The 15,948-nt window shown below is 47.2% G+C and overlaps 2 protein-coding genes and 1 pseudogene across 3 annotated transcripts in view; all 3 read left to right on the forward strand.

The window, feature by feature from the left end:
• The window catches only part of LOC147425324 (beta-galactosidase), a 79,399-nt gene that overhangs the window by 35,431 nt on the left and 28,020 nt on the right, over window positions 1–15,948 (forward strand). The gene's annotated exons all lie outside the window — the stretch shown is intronic.
• On the forward strand, window positions 8,686–9,578 carry LOC147425325 (uncharacterized; annotated as a pseudogene).
• LOC147425326 (uncharacterized) lies at window positions 12,392–14,697 on the forward strand. Its single transcript, XM_086499396.1, is given in 3 exon segments — window positions 12,392–12,802; window positions 12,863–13,391; window positions 14,666–14,697. Coding segments are annotated over 3 exon segments (963 nt in total). The 5' UTR covers window positions 12,392–12,400.

Consider the following 15,948-nt stretch of genomic DNA (forward strand, 5'->3'; position numbering starts at 1 on the left):
GCAAATATCTTGTCCATGTTCCATTTTCAGATTGTGCATGTGGAAGGCAAGAAGAACGTTGTGGCTGATGCCTTGTCAAGGAAGCCACAAATTTCAGCTGTGTCGATTCCTTATCATCATGAACTTGATGATATGAGAGAACAGTATGCAAATGATGAAGATTTTGCTAGGGTCTTCGAGCAACTAATGGATGGACAACGTCATGAACACTATCTTCTTAAAGACGGGTTCATGATGATGCATGGCAGATTGTGTGTCACAAAGCCATTGCGACGCAAAGTTATGGAAGAGAGTCATGTCCCACCGTATGCAGGGCATCGTGGTATCGATGCTACAGTTAAAGCGGTAGAGACATTCTTCTATTGGCCTACATTGAGAAGGGATGTGGATGCCTTTGTGCGAGAATGCCTAATATGCCAAAAGGTCAAGTTTGACAGGCAAAAGGCACCAGGGTTATTGCAACCACTACCTATTCCAGATAAACCATGGGAAAGTATTGCTATGGATTTTATCTTTGATCTTCCGAGAACGCAGACAGGAAACGATGGTATTTGGACCATTATTTGCAGATTCAGCAAATAGGCTCATTTTATTCCTGTCAGGAAGAAGATAAAGCCAGATCAGATGGCACGCTTGTTTATGAGCAATATTTTCAAGTATCATGGCATGCCACAGTCGATTGTTAGCGACCGTGATCCACGCATGACAAGTTTGTTCTGGAGAGGCTTGTTTGAGAATATGGGCACCACGCTCAAATTCTCTTCGTCATTTCATCCTCAAACAGATGGGCAGTCAGAAGAGGCAAATTCTACTGTCCTAGATCTGCTGAAGTGCTATGTGTCAGAGCATAAAGGAAAGTGGGAGCAGTATTTGCCATTGGTGGAGTATGCATACAATAATACAGTGCATTCATCAACTGGCAAGGCACCTTTTGAGATAGTTGAAGGTGGCAAGAAAGTTCCTCCCATACTGCATACAAAGGACAAGATATTTGAAGCAGATAAGTATGTTCAGGACATGGATGAAATGTACCAGAAGGTCAAAGTGGCCTTAGAAAGGACTCAGGCAAAGCAAAAGAAAGCAGCTGATCGTCACCGTCGTGAAGTAGTATATTCACTTGGTGATTGGGTGCTTTTACGCTTTGAAAAGGCAAGGTTAAAGAAGATGAAGGGCAAGGAAAGACTGTTTCCAAAGCTCAGCATGCGTTACTATGGGCCTTTTCAAGTATGCGACATAATCAGTGATGTTGCATATAGGCTGAAATTGCCTGACAATTGGAAGATTCACAATGCGTTTCATGTGAGTCTTCTCAGACCCTATGTGGGTGATGTGCCAGAAGATATGCCAGCTGAAGATCAGCCGGAAGTCGAGGAACTTGACGAGATCTTGGTCCCTGAACAGATTTTGGCACACAAAGAAAGGAAAGTGAAAGGCAAGGTTACTAGGCGTTACTTGGTAAAGTTCAGAAACTATCCACCAATGGATGCTAAGTGGATGGAAGAAGGTGAACTTGCAGAGTCACCAACTGTGTTATCACTTTACCTGGAAGCCTTCGATTTGCAACCTACCTTGACCCCTTGAGTTTCAAAGCTACATGGATTGTCAGTGTGACAATGGCTTCTGAAACAAATGATGTACATGGTATTTAAAGTGAGCTCAAATCAAATACCTGTTACATGAATGTTAGAGCTGTACAGATTGTCAGTTTGGCAATTGCTCTTATGGAATGTCCAAAAGTTTGATTAGTGCTATAGAAGTGAGTATTTCTTGTCAGTTTGTCAAGGATACAGTGATTGCTTCTATTGAAGAGTACATGTGTAACTGCATTCTTAAACTGTCGGTTTGGGTATGCTCGAAAGTGTTACGGGATCCAACGTGTACTATAAGACAGTGGCAAAATGTGCAACTACCATTTTGTCATTGGAAAGTTAGTGACTCAAAGCAATGGCAGAGTGTGAAGCTACCACTATGTCATTGGGACAGGGTTCACATGCAGGCAATACATGAGTCGACGAGGTGTTGAATACACCAGGGTTGACAATGAGCATGTATGTGTCGTACATGTGTCGACAGGTGTTGAATACATCAATGTTGACTAGGAGCTTGTACGACATAGATGCAAACGAGGACGTTTGAGATTTCAAGAGGGGGGTATGTCACCAGTGTGTGACTACTATCTATCCTTTTTGTTGATTTCTTTCTTATTATCTATTTACTTTCACTTTTTGGAAACACCCCTCGAGAAATCTAACTGCCCTGCATTGCATAGCTAGTGTGGAACTGTCCAGAGGGAGTCCGGGCCTGAGGGCAAGAGAGCACTAAGGTTGGACAAGGACTATGGTTAGCCAAGTGGGGTCATTGACTAGCCAAAGTGGAATCCTTTGCTACAGAGGCTACATTTCAGTTTTGGATGTGGCCGCAGTGTACAAAGAGGGTCGGATGACCTAGAAAGATACAATGGCAGCATCTCCTAAAATTTAGGGAACTGCTATTTTGGGACCTGAAAATGTCTTCGCGTCATTACGTGCAGTTTGACATGGGGATCATTTTGTTACTCTGTGGCCAAGTCAACAGAGGCTGCAGGTGAGATATTTTTAGACCCGAGGGTCTAAAGCGGGAAAATGCACAAATGAGTGACACTTGGCACTTTGAGGCCAGTTTACTACTTATAGAGAAGGCAAAAACGTGATTTATAGTTGGGAGGCTCATTTTGCAAGTGTCTGTCACAGGTTAAGAGCTATGGAGTGCTTGCTTTCCCTCTTATGCACAGTGCGGTGCCAGGAGTGATGCCCTGCACGCTACGCACTGCCCTCTCTCTCCCCTTTGGCAGTATGTTATGCCCCTCTAGTGGGCTCTTCATTTGACCAATGTACAGTTGTGTGGGTTCATGCGCGATTGCCGAGGCAAGAGCCTCTTGCACAGGTACTAGATTAGCTAGCGGCTAATCCCCCCGCAGGTACAGGTGAATTCGGAGAGGTTTCACGCCAGAAATCTCGTCCGATTCAAAGGGCAAGTAGCCCTACAGGTGCGGGAGCTCGAGGACTTGCTAGGGATGCGACCGGCACGCGAAACGGAGCCCGAAACAGTGAATTACAGCCTGCTGTGTATTTTTGCAGGTTTAGGGTTTTGGCCCTAAACGGACCCTAATACCCCCAGGAGGTTCGGGGACGCAAGGGAACCGCTGTACAGGCGATCTGGCGCATTTTCAGGGCTGAAAACAGAGAATTCAGCGTGCTGCAGATTCTCGCCAGGTTTTGCAAAGTGTCCGTATGCGTCGGGAAAGTCGGTCAATGCGTGGGAATACTGACCGTGAAGGGTTCTAGTACAGTTATGCTGCCGAAATCGGGCTGGAACAGAGGAAATTCAGCCGAGTTTGTGCGGGGCAGCTTGTAGGAACCACAACGTTTATTCCCTCTTTTGAACAATAAAGAAATACCGAAAGGGGCGCCTAAGTTAGGGGCCAATCTGGTGTCTGTCCACTCATACAGGTGCAATCTAGTAGCCTGTATCCCTCTCCCCTTGGTTGTGTCTTGAAAGTACAGGTAAAATAGACGACTAATAATGGGTGAAAGCTAAATCAAGGTTTAAAGTAAAGTCTACCGCCCTTTTTGGATTGAACAGGCCGGTTTCACTAAGCCGCTGAAGCAAAAACTCCTTCTAGGGCTCCTCCCCTGGAAGCAATCCTCTGACAACAAACTTCCCAAGAAGGGCTCTGCTCTACTGTGCTGGATCTATGATGATCCCCAAACCCCCCCTGAGAACAAGGGAAAGTGATGACCTGCCAGGCCACTTTGGCCCGGGCTATCTGAGTGTCGTGCCCTGACCAAAGGAAATTCCTGATCAGCCTCTCTACCTGGCTGATTGTGGAACTCGAAAAGATCCAACAAGATGTGATGTACCACACAATAGCCAACAACACTTGGTTGGCCACTCCAACTCTGCCTGCCAGAGAAAGTCGTACGGAGCTCCAATGTAACAGCTTCCTCTTGATGAACAGGAGGTGGGGAGCAATCTGCTACTCAAGAGACAAGTCCAAACCAACCTGATAGCCCAAGTATCGAATTGCGGTCCCTGGGAGAAATTAAAATCCATCTGAAACCGTTGCCTGACAGCCAATCAAGCATAAGAGCACTACCAACCGAGAAAGCCACTGTCTTTCTCCAGTTGATCAGTGCGCTTGATGCACGACAAAAGGTCTTAAGAGCGTGCTCACACCTTTGAAGGTTGGCCTCCTGGCCGTCCAAGTACAAAGCTAAGTCGTTTGCAAACTAAGCATCCAGTAGCTCGTCACCCTGAATAGGGAGCGCTAAGCCACGTAGACCAACCTGCTGTGAAAGCAAAAATCTGCTCATCGCCTCAGCATAGAACAGAAAGAGGAAGGGGGCAAGAGCGTAGCCCTGGCCGACCGAACGTGTGAGCATGAAGCGATCTCCTCTACCACCTGCCAAAAGTACCTGACTGTGTGCCTGTCTGTAAAGAGTTGACACACCTTTGATCCAGGCATCTGAGAAGCCTATCCTGCGTAGAGTGCCCTCCAAAAAGTCCCAGTCAACTCTATCGGAGGCCTTCTCAAAATCGAGAAGAAGTATCACCAGATCCTCACGACGGAAACGCGTGAGGGCAGATGCCTCCCAAACGTAAAGATGTTGACAAGGATACTACGCTCCTTGACAAAACCTGTCTGTGTCCCATGTATAATGCTCTCTAGAAGTGGCTGAATCCTCAAACTCAGAGCCTTGGCAAGAATTTTGTAGGCTGAGTTGAGGATGGTGATGGGCCGTCATTGTCGAATCTCATCCAAGGAGCCACCCTCCTTGGGAATGAGGTAAATTAGACCCTCACTCATGCTGTCAAGCATCTCTCCTGTGTGTAGGATGTACTGAAAAGCGCTGCAGAGATCTGAGCCAAGCAAGTCCGAGTACTCTAAGACTACCACGAGGAAGTGCTCTGAGGGCTGTGTGGAGCTCCTCCAGCTGAAGAGGCAGCTCAAGCCTCTGGCACATCTCCTCAGTCACAAGACAAGGCATCTGTGCCCAAACCTGCTCTCTGATTGAGGCTTTGTTGACAGCTGGTCACGGTAAAAGTCAGTAGCAACTGCACACATGTCAGTAGCAACTGCACACATGTCATCTTGCTCTAAAGCAACTGACCTGCTATGCCTCCTCAACTGGCTGACCCTGGCATGCGTATGTCAGGGTCCCACTGTCTCAAAGAAAGCCCCTGTCACTCTGTCACCCACCTAGGGTCCACTGAGATGCCTGTCGATGGAAAGCAAACTCATGGCGCCTCTCCTCTGTGCTGGCAAGCTCCTGGCAAGCCTGCTGCAACTGCTCATCCAACCAAGCATTGTTTGGATGCTGCTCCTGCTGCCTTTGCAAGGAAGCAACGCCTCGTCGGAGACGCTGCTTCTCTCTCGCTGCAGCCAGGCAGGCCATGGACTCCTGAAGAAATAGCCGACTAAGCTGAGCAAGTCTAGAGGCCACTCTGTCAGCAGGAGAGTCGTGCATGTCTAAGCCCTTTGTCCAAAGAGCCACCACTCGCTCTCTGAGCGCAGAGTCCATCAAAACCCTCTCAGGGAGTTTACCCGTGAGATGCGGGAGATCAAGCATTAGCTTGGCTTGGATGGTAGTGCAACTGCTCTTCTACACTGCTGATCATTTGGATTGCTACCTTCAGAGTTGCGTACACCCACCCTTTGCAACCTTCTAGCAGACTTATCTCCCGATGTGGGCAGTAGGCCACTCCCAGCTCATTCACATTGAGAGCCACATCGAGATGTGGTTTGGTGGCGTTGTTTGCGCGGATTTTGTTTTGGTTGACACCGGAGGATTGGAGGCAGGAGATACAGGCAAGACGTCGCAAACAGATTGGTATGGCCCTTCAATGCGCAGACTTCTTAGTCTGGCTTCCCTTCTTCATATAGGATGATTACGGTGCAGACAGCTTCGTCTGACCACACCTCTTCTCAAAGGCCCTTCACTGATCAGATTGTTGAGTTTGGCTTTCCTCTCATCTTGGATTACCCTACCTACTAACTGGACACCATCCGGTGGTGGTCCGTGCGGTATCAGTGACTGCTGCAGCTTACGGTAGCTTCTACAGTGCAGACTCTTTAGTCTGGCTGTCCTTGTTTCGGAGGACGTTTATGATGCAGATTGCTACATCTGGCCTTCCTGGAGTGTTTCACAGCTTAGCCACCTGGCCACACTGGGTTACAGGTCCATGGATTGACATGCTTCCGGTCATTCTCATGACGGTTCCTGGGCTTTCCCATTTCCTCCTGACGGTTTGACTACAGACACCACAGATCCTATTGGGCAAGACACTTGCAGGTCTATTGGCACTTCTTTCACGACAAGGAGTTGTTTCCACACTCAATTCGGGACCTTCATGCAGTATCTTCACCCTGTATTGGTGGAGTATAGCAGTTTGCTACACTGTTCATGATGGCACTTTACCTTTGAGATCTCTCGGAGGTTGGGACACCCCATATTGTTGCTACACTCACGGAGTATCCTTCAATGGACATGGCAGCAGACATCTTCATCATTTGCCTCACATCTTCGGCTTCATGCGGTTTGTTCAGCATCCGGTGCTGAGAGGGGGTGTTAGACTCATACCACTCTGCTGCTTCACATAGGTCTAGGGCATACTTGTACGGCTAGTATGTCTCCGGGATGGCCACCCATAGTCTAGGTTGTACTTGGTCTGGCCGCCCGAGTTTAGGACCAGCCGCCCACCTTGTCCAGGTGCCCTCATATATATTTCTTTTCTTTTTGGTTCGTGGGGGATTTTTCCAGGCATTGCCCTACCTCCCCTTGGGCACCTATTTATGGGGCCAGTGGGGTACCCACTTCTGTTATCTGGTCATTGTGTATTGGGTCTTCTGCTCATGGTTGTCATGGGGGAACTGATCGCCCCTCTTCACCATATCTTGCGTTTGTGGTCTCTCTCTCTCTCTCTCTCTCTGGGCAGCGCGAGTGAGGGAAGCTCTCTCTCTCTCTGAGGGCAGCGCGAGGGAAACTCTCTCTCTCATTTCATTTTGGGGAGGCAGGTGTGCACGGCAGCAAGTGCAGGTGCGTGCGAGAGGGCTTGGGAGGCAGTAGCAGGGGCGCGATAGTAAACTGAAGCTGCAAGCTCACGCGAGAGGCGAAGGCAGGGCAACCGCTGGTGGGAGCAAGGCCAAGGCTGCGCAGCAGGTGCAGGAAGGGCATCGTGAGCTACTCGACATGACAGTTTCTCCTCGTTGTTCCTGAGTTTCAGCAGTGAGGACATCAGAAAATTCAGAAATTCAAAATTCAGAGCAGAAAATTGAGAAATTCATAGAAACTGCGAGGGGAGGGGGGAAATTTGTATGCGAAATGTATGCTTGATACGGGAGAAAATGTATGCATAAGTTTGGAAAGTTCTGGAAACAGCTGTGTGTTTAGTGTGGCCGTCTTGTGATGGAGGTCATGAGCGCAAACCCAACACTTCCCGAGAGCTCTAGTCCCTCCCCCTTGAGTGGTTTGCATGCAATGGCATCACCAACAATGAAAAAATCAACTTTTATGGTTACCAGCAAGAGGTTAGCAAACATGGAAAAGGAGATGAAGGCGTACAAGACAGAGATGGAAGAGTGGAAGATGGAGAAGGCGGTCTTTCTTCAATGAAAATCAGCGTGGCCGAGCTTCGAACTGTGGAGAAAATGGAGCATTGGGCCGAAATTAAAGACCTCAAGAATCAAGTTTCAGTTCTCAAGGGAGACCTAGCCGAGGCAAGAGCCAATGGTGGACTAGAAGAGGGAGAAATCCAACCCTCAGTGATAGAAGAACTTTAGGTAATCAAAGAGCAAATGCAAGCCATTAAGAAAGAGGAGAAACAACAGGAAGCAAAAACGTCTTCATGGACATATATGATTACCAAAACCCATAAAAAAGTGGAGGAAGCGGAGAAGTGGATTTCGGTTGCAAAGAAGGGCAAAGGCAAGGAGGTATCAATCCCCACTCCCACCATCATCAACATGACACTTGAGGAGGAACAACGAAGACGTATGAGGGCTTTGCATGTGAGGGTTACCAGCCTCAACGATCGGGACAAAATTGATGAGGAAGTACAGGGTACTAATGGGAATGCAAAAAGCGACACACACAAGAGCATGGAGAGTTGGTAAGAAAAGTGGAGGCACGGGGGAAACATCGAGAGGAAGAGCTCTCATATTGCGCTTCCCCTCTATTGAGGAGAAGAAGGAATTCTTGAGAAGGAGGCCCACCCTCAAAAAGACTGGTATCTTTCTTGGTGACGATCTCACCCTCTCGTAGCTTGCCCACATGTAGGAAGTCATGGCAGAGGTTAGGGCCGTAAGAGAAAAAGGGAAGACAACTTTTTATAGAGATGGAAGAGTGGTCATTATGGAGAGACGCCCTACATGACACCACACTGAAGATGGCTACTTGGAATTGTAATGGGTCTATGAGGTTGGATGTTGGGGCCTTTGAGGACAATTTTAGAGATAGGGACATTGTATTCTTCTCCGAGACTCACCATGCGCCTGGATAGGTGATGCCACATGTGGGGGGATATAGATGGGAGACAACACACAGGATAGTCACGAGATCTAAGCATGGGAGTAGAGGTTCAGGAGGAGTAGTAGTGCTATTTAGAGAGGAGCTCAACCACTACTACATATTGTACGGAGAGATGAGCATGCTAGATACATGTGGGTGAGGTTGAGAGCTGACACAGGTCGATTTCTATACATTGCCATATGTTAGTTCCCTCCCAGTACGTCAGTATATGCTGCATCCAAAGGGCAGTCGCCTTTCTCTATACTGGACGATGATATATGGGAGTTTTCTAGGGATGGTGATATCATCCTCCTAGGGGACTTCAATGCCCGAACGGGCAACTCTCAGACAGTCTTCTACGACACTTCAGATGAGATGCTTAGAGAGCTGGATGTGGGGGAGTTGGGGCTTGACAGACGCTCACATGACAGAGAGCAGACGGAGTATGGGAGATACCTCACAGAGATGACGACTACACATGGATTAGCCATACTTAACGGCTTACAGCGATTTCCTGGAGCAGCCGGCTTCACATGTTTTCCACACGCACATGGGGCCAGTACAGTGGACTATGTTATGACAGAGCCGAGCTTTATCCCTTGCATTCAGGATCTCATAGTGGGAGCAAGGCCAGTGGGCATAGCGGTAGATCATGCTCTCTTGACACTATCTGTTTCATTCCAGTATAGTACAGCCCAGACATCAGGAGGCAGGTGACACACTTGCTATACATTTACACCAAAGACTGATTCTGTTTATACAGAGGAGATCTGGGACTGTCTATGGAAAGGCACAGCTGGCACAGCTAGTACAGGCCTCTCAGTGGAGGAGTTCACCACTTTATTGACTGAGACACTGCATGGTGCTGCATCAGTGGCATACCCACACACCCAGCCGGGCAGGAGACCACATTTTGGGAGCATGCCCCAGGATAGTTGGTATGATGAGGAGTGCAGAGAGATGAGAGTCCAGCTTCAGAGGGATCTTCTTTTTGGAGTCATGACTTACAGACAGTCTCGGATTGCTTCCTGACGCCTTGTGCGATGGAAGAAGCGAGCTTACCTGGCTCAGATGGAACGAGAATTATATGAGATGTTCTTGAGTAGGGACTCAGGAGAGGCATGGCAACTCTTTCATGAGCACTCCCCTCCCCCAATGATTACTTCACCTTATGTGTGGGGCCAGTATGCGACATCGTTATATACGGCTCCTGGACAGGAACCCCTTCTAGACCCTAAAGAGCCATGCCCAGCTACGAGCACCTTCTTTACACTGGGATGGTACAGAGGGCCATTGACAGGATGAGGACCGGGAGGACATATGATCATGACAGTCTAGTAGCGGAGCACTTTATACATGCTAGGGATATGCTGATGGAGGTTCTTGCAGTGTTGTTCAATCGTGCCATCTGTGAGGGGTTATCTGAGACTTGGAGGTTGTCTACTATTGTGCCTATCTTCAAGGCAGGGGATCCTACAGAGCCTGGGTGTCACCAGCGTGTGACTACTATCTATCCTTTTTGTTGATTTCTTTCTTATTATCTATTTACTTTCACTTTTTGGAAACACCCCTCGGGAAATCTAACTGCCCTGCATTGCATAGCTAGTGTGGAATTGTCCAGAGGGAGTCCAGTCCTGAGGGCAAGAGAGCACTAAGGTTGGACAAGGACTATGGTTAGCCAAGTGGGGTCATTGATTAGCCAAAGTGGAATCCTTTGCTACACAGGCTACATTTCAGTTCTAGATGTGGCCGCAGTGTACAAAGAGGGTCGGATGACCTAGAAAGATACAATGGCAGCATCTCCTAAAATTTAGGGAACTGCTATTTTGGGACCTGAAAATGTGTTGACGTCATTACCTCCGGAATGACAAAGGGAACATTTTCTTGCTCTGCTGCAAAGTCAACTGACGCACCAGTTGAGATATTTTTAGCCGGGAATGCCCAAAGTCGGAAAATGTGCCATGTGGCACTGTGTGAGCATTCTGCTACTCCTGGCCAGAGAGGGGGCGCCTAAAATGAGAGAGGAGGCTGATTTTCAGAATTTGTCACAGGTTAAGAGCTATGGAGTGCTTGCTTTCCCTCCTATGTACAGTGCGGTGCCAGGAGTGATGCCTTGCACGCTACGCACTACCCTCTCTCTCCCCTATGGCAGTATGTTATGCCCCACTAGTGGGCTTTTCAATTGACCAATGTACAGTTGTGTGGGTTCATGCGCGATTGCCGAGGCAAGAGCCTCTTGCACAGGTACTGGATTAGCTAGCGGCTAATCCCCCGCAGGTACAGGTGAATTCGGAGAGGTTTCACGCCAGAAATCTCGTCCGATTCAAAGGGCAAGTAGCCCTACAGGTGCGGGAGCTTGAGGACTTGCTACGGATGCGACCGGCATGTGAAACGGAGCGCGAAACGGTGAATTACAGCCTGCTGTGTATTTTTGCAGGTTTGGGGTTTTGGCCCTAAACGGACCCTAATACCCCCAGGAGGTTCGGGGACGCAAGGGGACCGCTGTACAGGCGATCTGGCGTATTTTCGGGGCTGAAAACAGAGAATTCAGCGTGCTGCAGACTCTCACCAGGTCTTGCAAAGTGCCCGTATGCGTCGGGAAAGTCACTCAATGCGTGGGAATACTGACTGTGAAGGGTCCTAGCACAGTTATGCTGCCGAAATCGAGCCGGAACAGTTGAAATTCAGCCAAGTTTGTGCGGGGCAGCTTGTAGGGATCCACAACGTTTATTCCCTCTTTGGAAGAATAAAGAAATACCGAAAGGGGCGCCTAAGTTAGGGGCCAATCTGGTGTCGGTCTACTCATACAGGTGCAATCTAGCAGCCTGTATCCCTCTCCCCTTTGTTGTGTTTTGAAAGTACAGGTAAAATAGACGACTAATAATGGGTGAAAGCTAAATCAAGGTTTGAAGTAAAGTCTACCGCCCTTTTTGGATTGAACAGGCCGGTTTCATCGGGAACTACTGCACTATTATGGTTGGACACACATTGGCACAGTTGTATGCATCCATTCTTGAGTAGCGCTTGAGTATTTGGGCAGAGGATAAGGGGGTACGGGCAAAGGATCAGGCCGGTTTCAGGAGGGGTTTCTCCACTCTTGATCATATTTTGACACTCAGAGCCATCATCAAGGAGGGCTGGTCACATGGGAGACGGATTTATTGTAGCTTTGTGGATTTCGGCAAAGCATTTGACATGGTACCGAGAGCTCGATTGATGCGCAGACTACAGGAGATGGGGGTGCCCATAGAGTTGATCTAGGGGATTATGGCTTTGTACAGATTAGTGATGGGACATGTACGCACTCCGAAAGGGGTATCTGATTTAGTTCACTCTACTATTGGGGTGAAACAGGGCTGCCCATTGTCTCCTACTCTATTTGGTATGTATGTTGATGAGGTGTCTGATTACATTGACAGAGAGGGTGACAGAGGTGCCCAGCTTGTAGGGATGTGGATCCCATTGTTGTTATATGCTGATGATATTGTGTTGATATCTGACTCACTAGAGGGTATGCAACGACATTTGGATGCACTACACAGTTTTTCAAAGAGTAGTGGATTGTTTATAAACCTTAGTAAAACCAAGGTTATGGTGTTTAACACCACACGACAGTGGATCAGGAAATCAGCACCTACTTTCACATATGGTCAGGAGATTGTGGAGTATACAGATGCGTACACTTACCTGGGGGCAGTCTTCACTGGGCGGAGATTTCCTTTGAGAAGAGCAGGAGAGACTAGACTGACTAGAGCTTATGCGGCTTTGGGAGGACTAGAGAGGATGTGTTCCAGGTTCAGTTTCAGGATCCTAGGACAAAGCTATGGCTCTTTGATACTTTGGTTGCATCTACTATGCTATATGGGGTGTAGGTTTGGGGACCTTCCGTAGGCTAGGATGGTTGGAGACGTATGGAGAGGCCCTTGGTATCTATGATCTCTCGGCTAATTAGAGCCAAGGCGTCCGTACCACATGATATCATTCGAGGGGAGCTAGCTGCCCCCCCTATGGAGATTGAGGCGCTTACCAGATTAGTCTCCTTTGTACACAGCCTATGGGATACTACCAGAGACAAATATGCCAGGATGGCCCTAGAGTCCCCCAGACAGCTAGCTCTACAGGGGGATACATCATGCTGGTATGCACATATGACATCATGGTTTCAGACACATGGCTTCACCATGGATAGGCTACCTCCTTTTCAATACTCTCTACAGGCACCCTTGATGTCTTTGACACGGGTGGAGATTACTAGCGTCATTCGTCAGGATCTGATCTAGCTGGACACGAGGAGGACATGCATAGAGCTAGTACAGGAGTTGGGCACGAAGATAGCTTTCTATAGAGAGCCTCTTCTCCACCTCACAGGGGATGGGTTTGTGATTCGACCTAGCTATATGGACACACATCTTTATCATGGCTTGCGTTGTGCCATTGGCCAGATACGCACACCCTCACATCAGCTCGAGATTAAGACTGGCAGATTTAAAGGGATACCAGCACATAGCAGGATATACCGCTTATGTCATCTAGAGCCAGAGACAGAGTTACATTACATATGTCATTGCACATTGTACTATGAGATACGAGGCCGTTTTCATTGTCTATTTAGAGAGGGTTTTGGGCCTCTATTTAGGGTCATGAGCTATGAGGATCAGAGATGTCTTGGACTGTATCTACTTGAGTTACACAGGCACAGAGACACTTTACTGAGGAGAGCTGGAGAGAGACGGTCCCAGAGACAGATTACAGATTTCTTTACACTAGATATTGGACCCCCAGAGGAGCAGCGAGAGGAGCAGACACCATTGCAGAGCTCTGCCTGCACTCATACTACTGCTACTGGCATTCTCATAGACCGAGCATTGGAGCTAGGGAGATCTAGACGCCCGCGATTGAGGAGAGGAGCTACACAACATCGACGGAGACTACAACAGAGATTCGAGCCATACTCTCTCGACGTCCAGAGTGCAGATGAGGATGGATCTCCACCATATCTTCCCCCCTTCTTTCATTGTACTACACATTGGATTTTGTTTCAGATCTTTTTGATTGCGGACATGGTATCAGATTCACTATGTTGTAACGGCTTGGTCTCATATGTCATTTTGGCCTTTTGAAGACGTTAATATATCATTTCATTGCTCTCTCTATTCTGCACACGTGCGCTCTCACAAAATTGACGCCTAAAAGCCTTTAAAGTCAATTGCTCTAATAACTAGGCTGAAAAGATGCCATGTGCCACGTCCATACATTGGCCTCGTCAACGTGTGTTTTGCGGCGCAATTTCCAGCGTGAAATCTGAGCCGTACGGTGCCACGCTAGCTCCTGTCCAATCAGCATTCTCTTGATCAGTTCGGGTCATGCCACATCATCACTTAGTGACAAATATCCAGTCGATGTGGCATTAAAGGCAGCAGAGGAAAGATTTTATGGGGGTACCACATTATCAGGAGGATGAGAGTACTGAGCTTTGCAAAGTGTGGGGCAAAGAACAAGATTAGGAGGCTTTGATTTTTTTTGACAAGGGGGCCAAGGCCAAGTTCATCTCACCTGAGATTGCGGCTTGATTGGAAGTGAAACTTGAAGGGATGGGGCCACAAGCATACTACTTGGTATTCTTGCTCCTGGGACCTGCACTAAACATGTTCCAACTTGAAAGATATGAAAGCAAATGCCAAAAAGATATCAAGAGTCAAAGCTAAGTAAAAGCATAAATAGCAAAAGGGTTTGAAAATGGCTGGACATAAGAGGACTCATTAACTATGCAAATCCACAAGCCTAGGTCCTACAGGCTACATGCCACAGTTAGTAGCATGTATAAGGGAGGTTTGATGGGCTGTTTTGCACCCAATCTAGTTGGATGAGATTTGAGTTTCTTGTTTGAGGATCTAGTGGCCGTGTAGCATCTACATAGAGAGGTGATTTTGCAATTGATCTGGTTTGGTCATTGTATGAGAGTTTTGAAGGACCTGGTGTGGGTATAGCAACTTTAGACAGGAGATATACTAGGTGCAAACTTTTCAGCTTCGATGCAGTCATTATGATTGCGGTCATTCGATGATCTCTTAGGTGGTCCAGAGTGGAGTTTGTTGGCTGGTTGCTTATTTGCATCTCAGAATTGATGCTGATTGCGAGTTATCAGGGCTGATTTGGAGTCGTTTATTTTAAATACCTGTGTCTATTCTCTTTCACATGACCTTTCTACAAGCTAGTATTAGAGAAAGGCCATATTGAAGGTGAGTCATCTTTCATATACAACCGATCTTTTCTGAACAATGTACGTAGAAATTTCATCTCGAAAGAAAGAGTACACCGATTAAATATCGTCTTTGAAACAGCGAAAGTTCCTGAGGTGGAACTAACGAGACGAAGCAAATGGACCAGCACACGGAGTAATTCATTACCTCTACTCATATCCCATCCCTATGGTGCGGGATTCTTAACGGGAAAAGCTTTGTCCATTACCCGTAAGCAATTGACGTGCTTTTTTTGCTGAAATGATCAAGTTTATCAATTTTGTAAAATAAATTGATGGGGTTCAACTAAGTTACGAAAAAAACCATCACAAACGAAATATTAACAAATTTGGTGAGTCAAAGCTTGCTCGTTCAGCTATAGCAACCAGATCATACATAGGTCCCATCCATACTTTTGTTTCCATGTAGAGATCATTACCCCCACATGCACGTTCCCCCACCCTGCCAAAAACAAGTACACCTCCGTGAGCTTTCGCAATATTGTTGATCGACTCCATGATAAGAACTGTCTTCCCAACTCCGGCGAAGTGCTCCATGGAGCAGATATACTCCTAAATTGGCTGACATGCTGGTGAAGATATCTACGTGGATCAGCTGCCACATCAGTGTTCATATCAAAGTCTTTGTGCACAAGTGCACTTAGTTCCCTAATTTTTCAAGTGTTATGGCATGTAATGTGGAGCCACATCATCTGCAACCACTTGAGCAATCAGGACAGCCACTTCGACACTTGGTGACGATGTGTCTTTCACCAGAAATATATCTTGAGAGATTAGTGAAAACACTAATGTCATAGTTTCCTGGGGCACAGACATACTGATACAAAAGGAATCATTTGGCTTCAAAGTTATGGATTTGTATGGGATAATATAATCAGCGTTAAGGCTGTGGCAGACATGTTTTCCTGATTATGGACCAGTAAGGAAGCGCTGATGCTTCTTTAATTGCTCAAGCAACGATATATTCAACCTTATAGTAGTGTTGATAAAACTTTCTTAATTATATTGGTACAATGCATGGGACGGTCATCAGTGCTTTGTACTGTTCTTGTATGATATACATTTTTTCCAATACAAAAGAATGCCAGACTATTTACTTTCAACCACACTGACTAATGTATCAATCACACGCATAATGACTAC

Source organism: Adiantum capillus-veneris, chromosome 25, assembly GCF_014529385.1.
Source record: "Adiantum capillus-veneris isolate H3 chromosome 25, ASM1452938v2, whole genome shotgun sequence".
NCBI classification, from domain to species: domain Eukaryota; kingdom Viridiplantae; phylum Streptophyta; class Polypodiopsida; order Polypodiales; family Pteridaceae; genus Adiantum; species Adiantum capillus-veneris.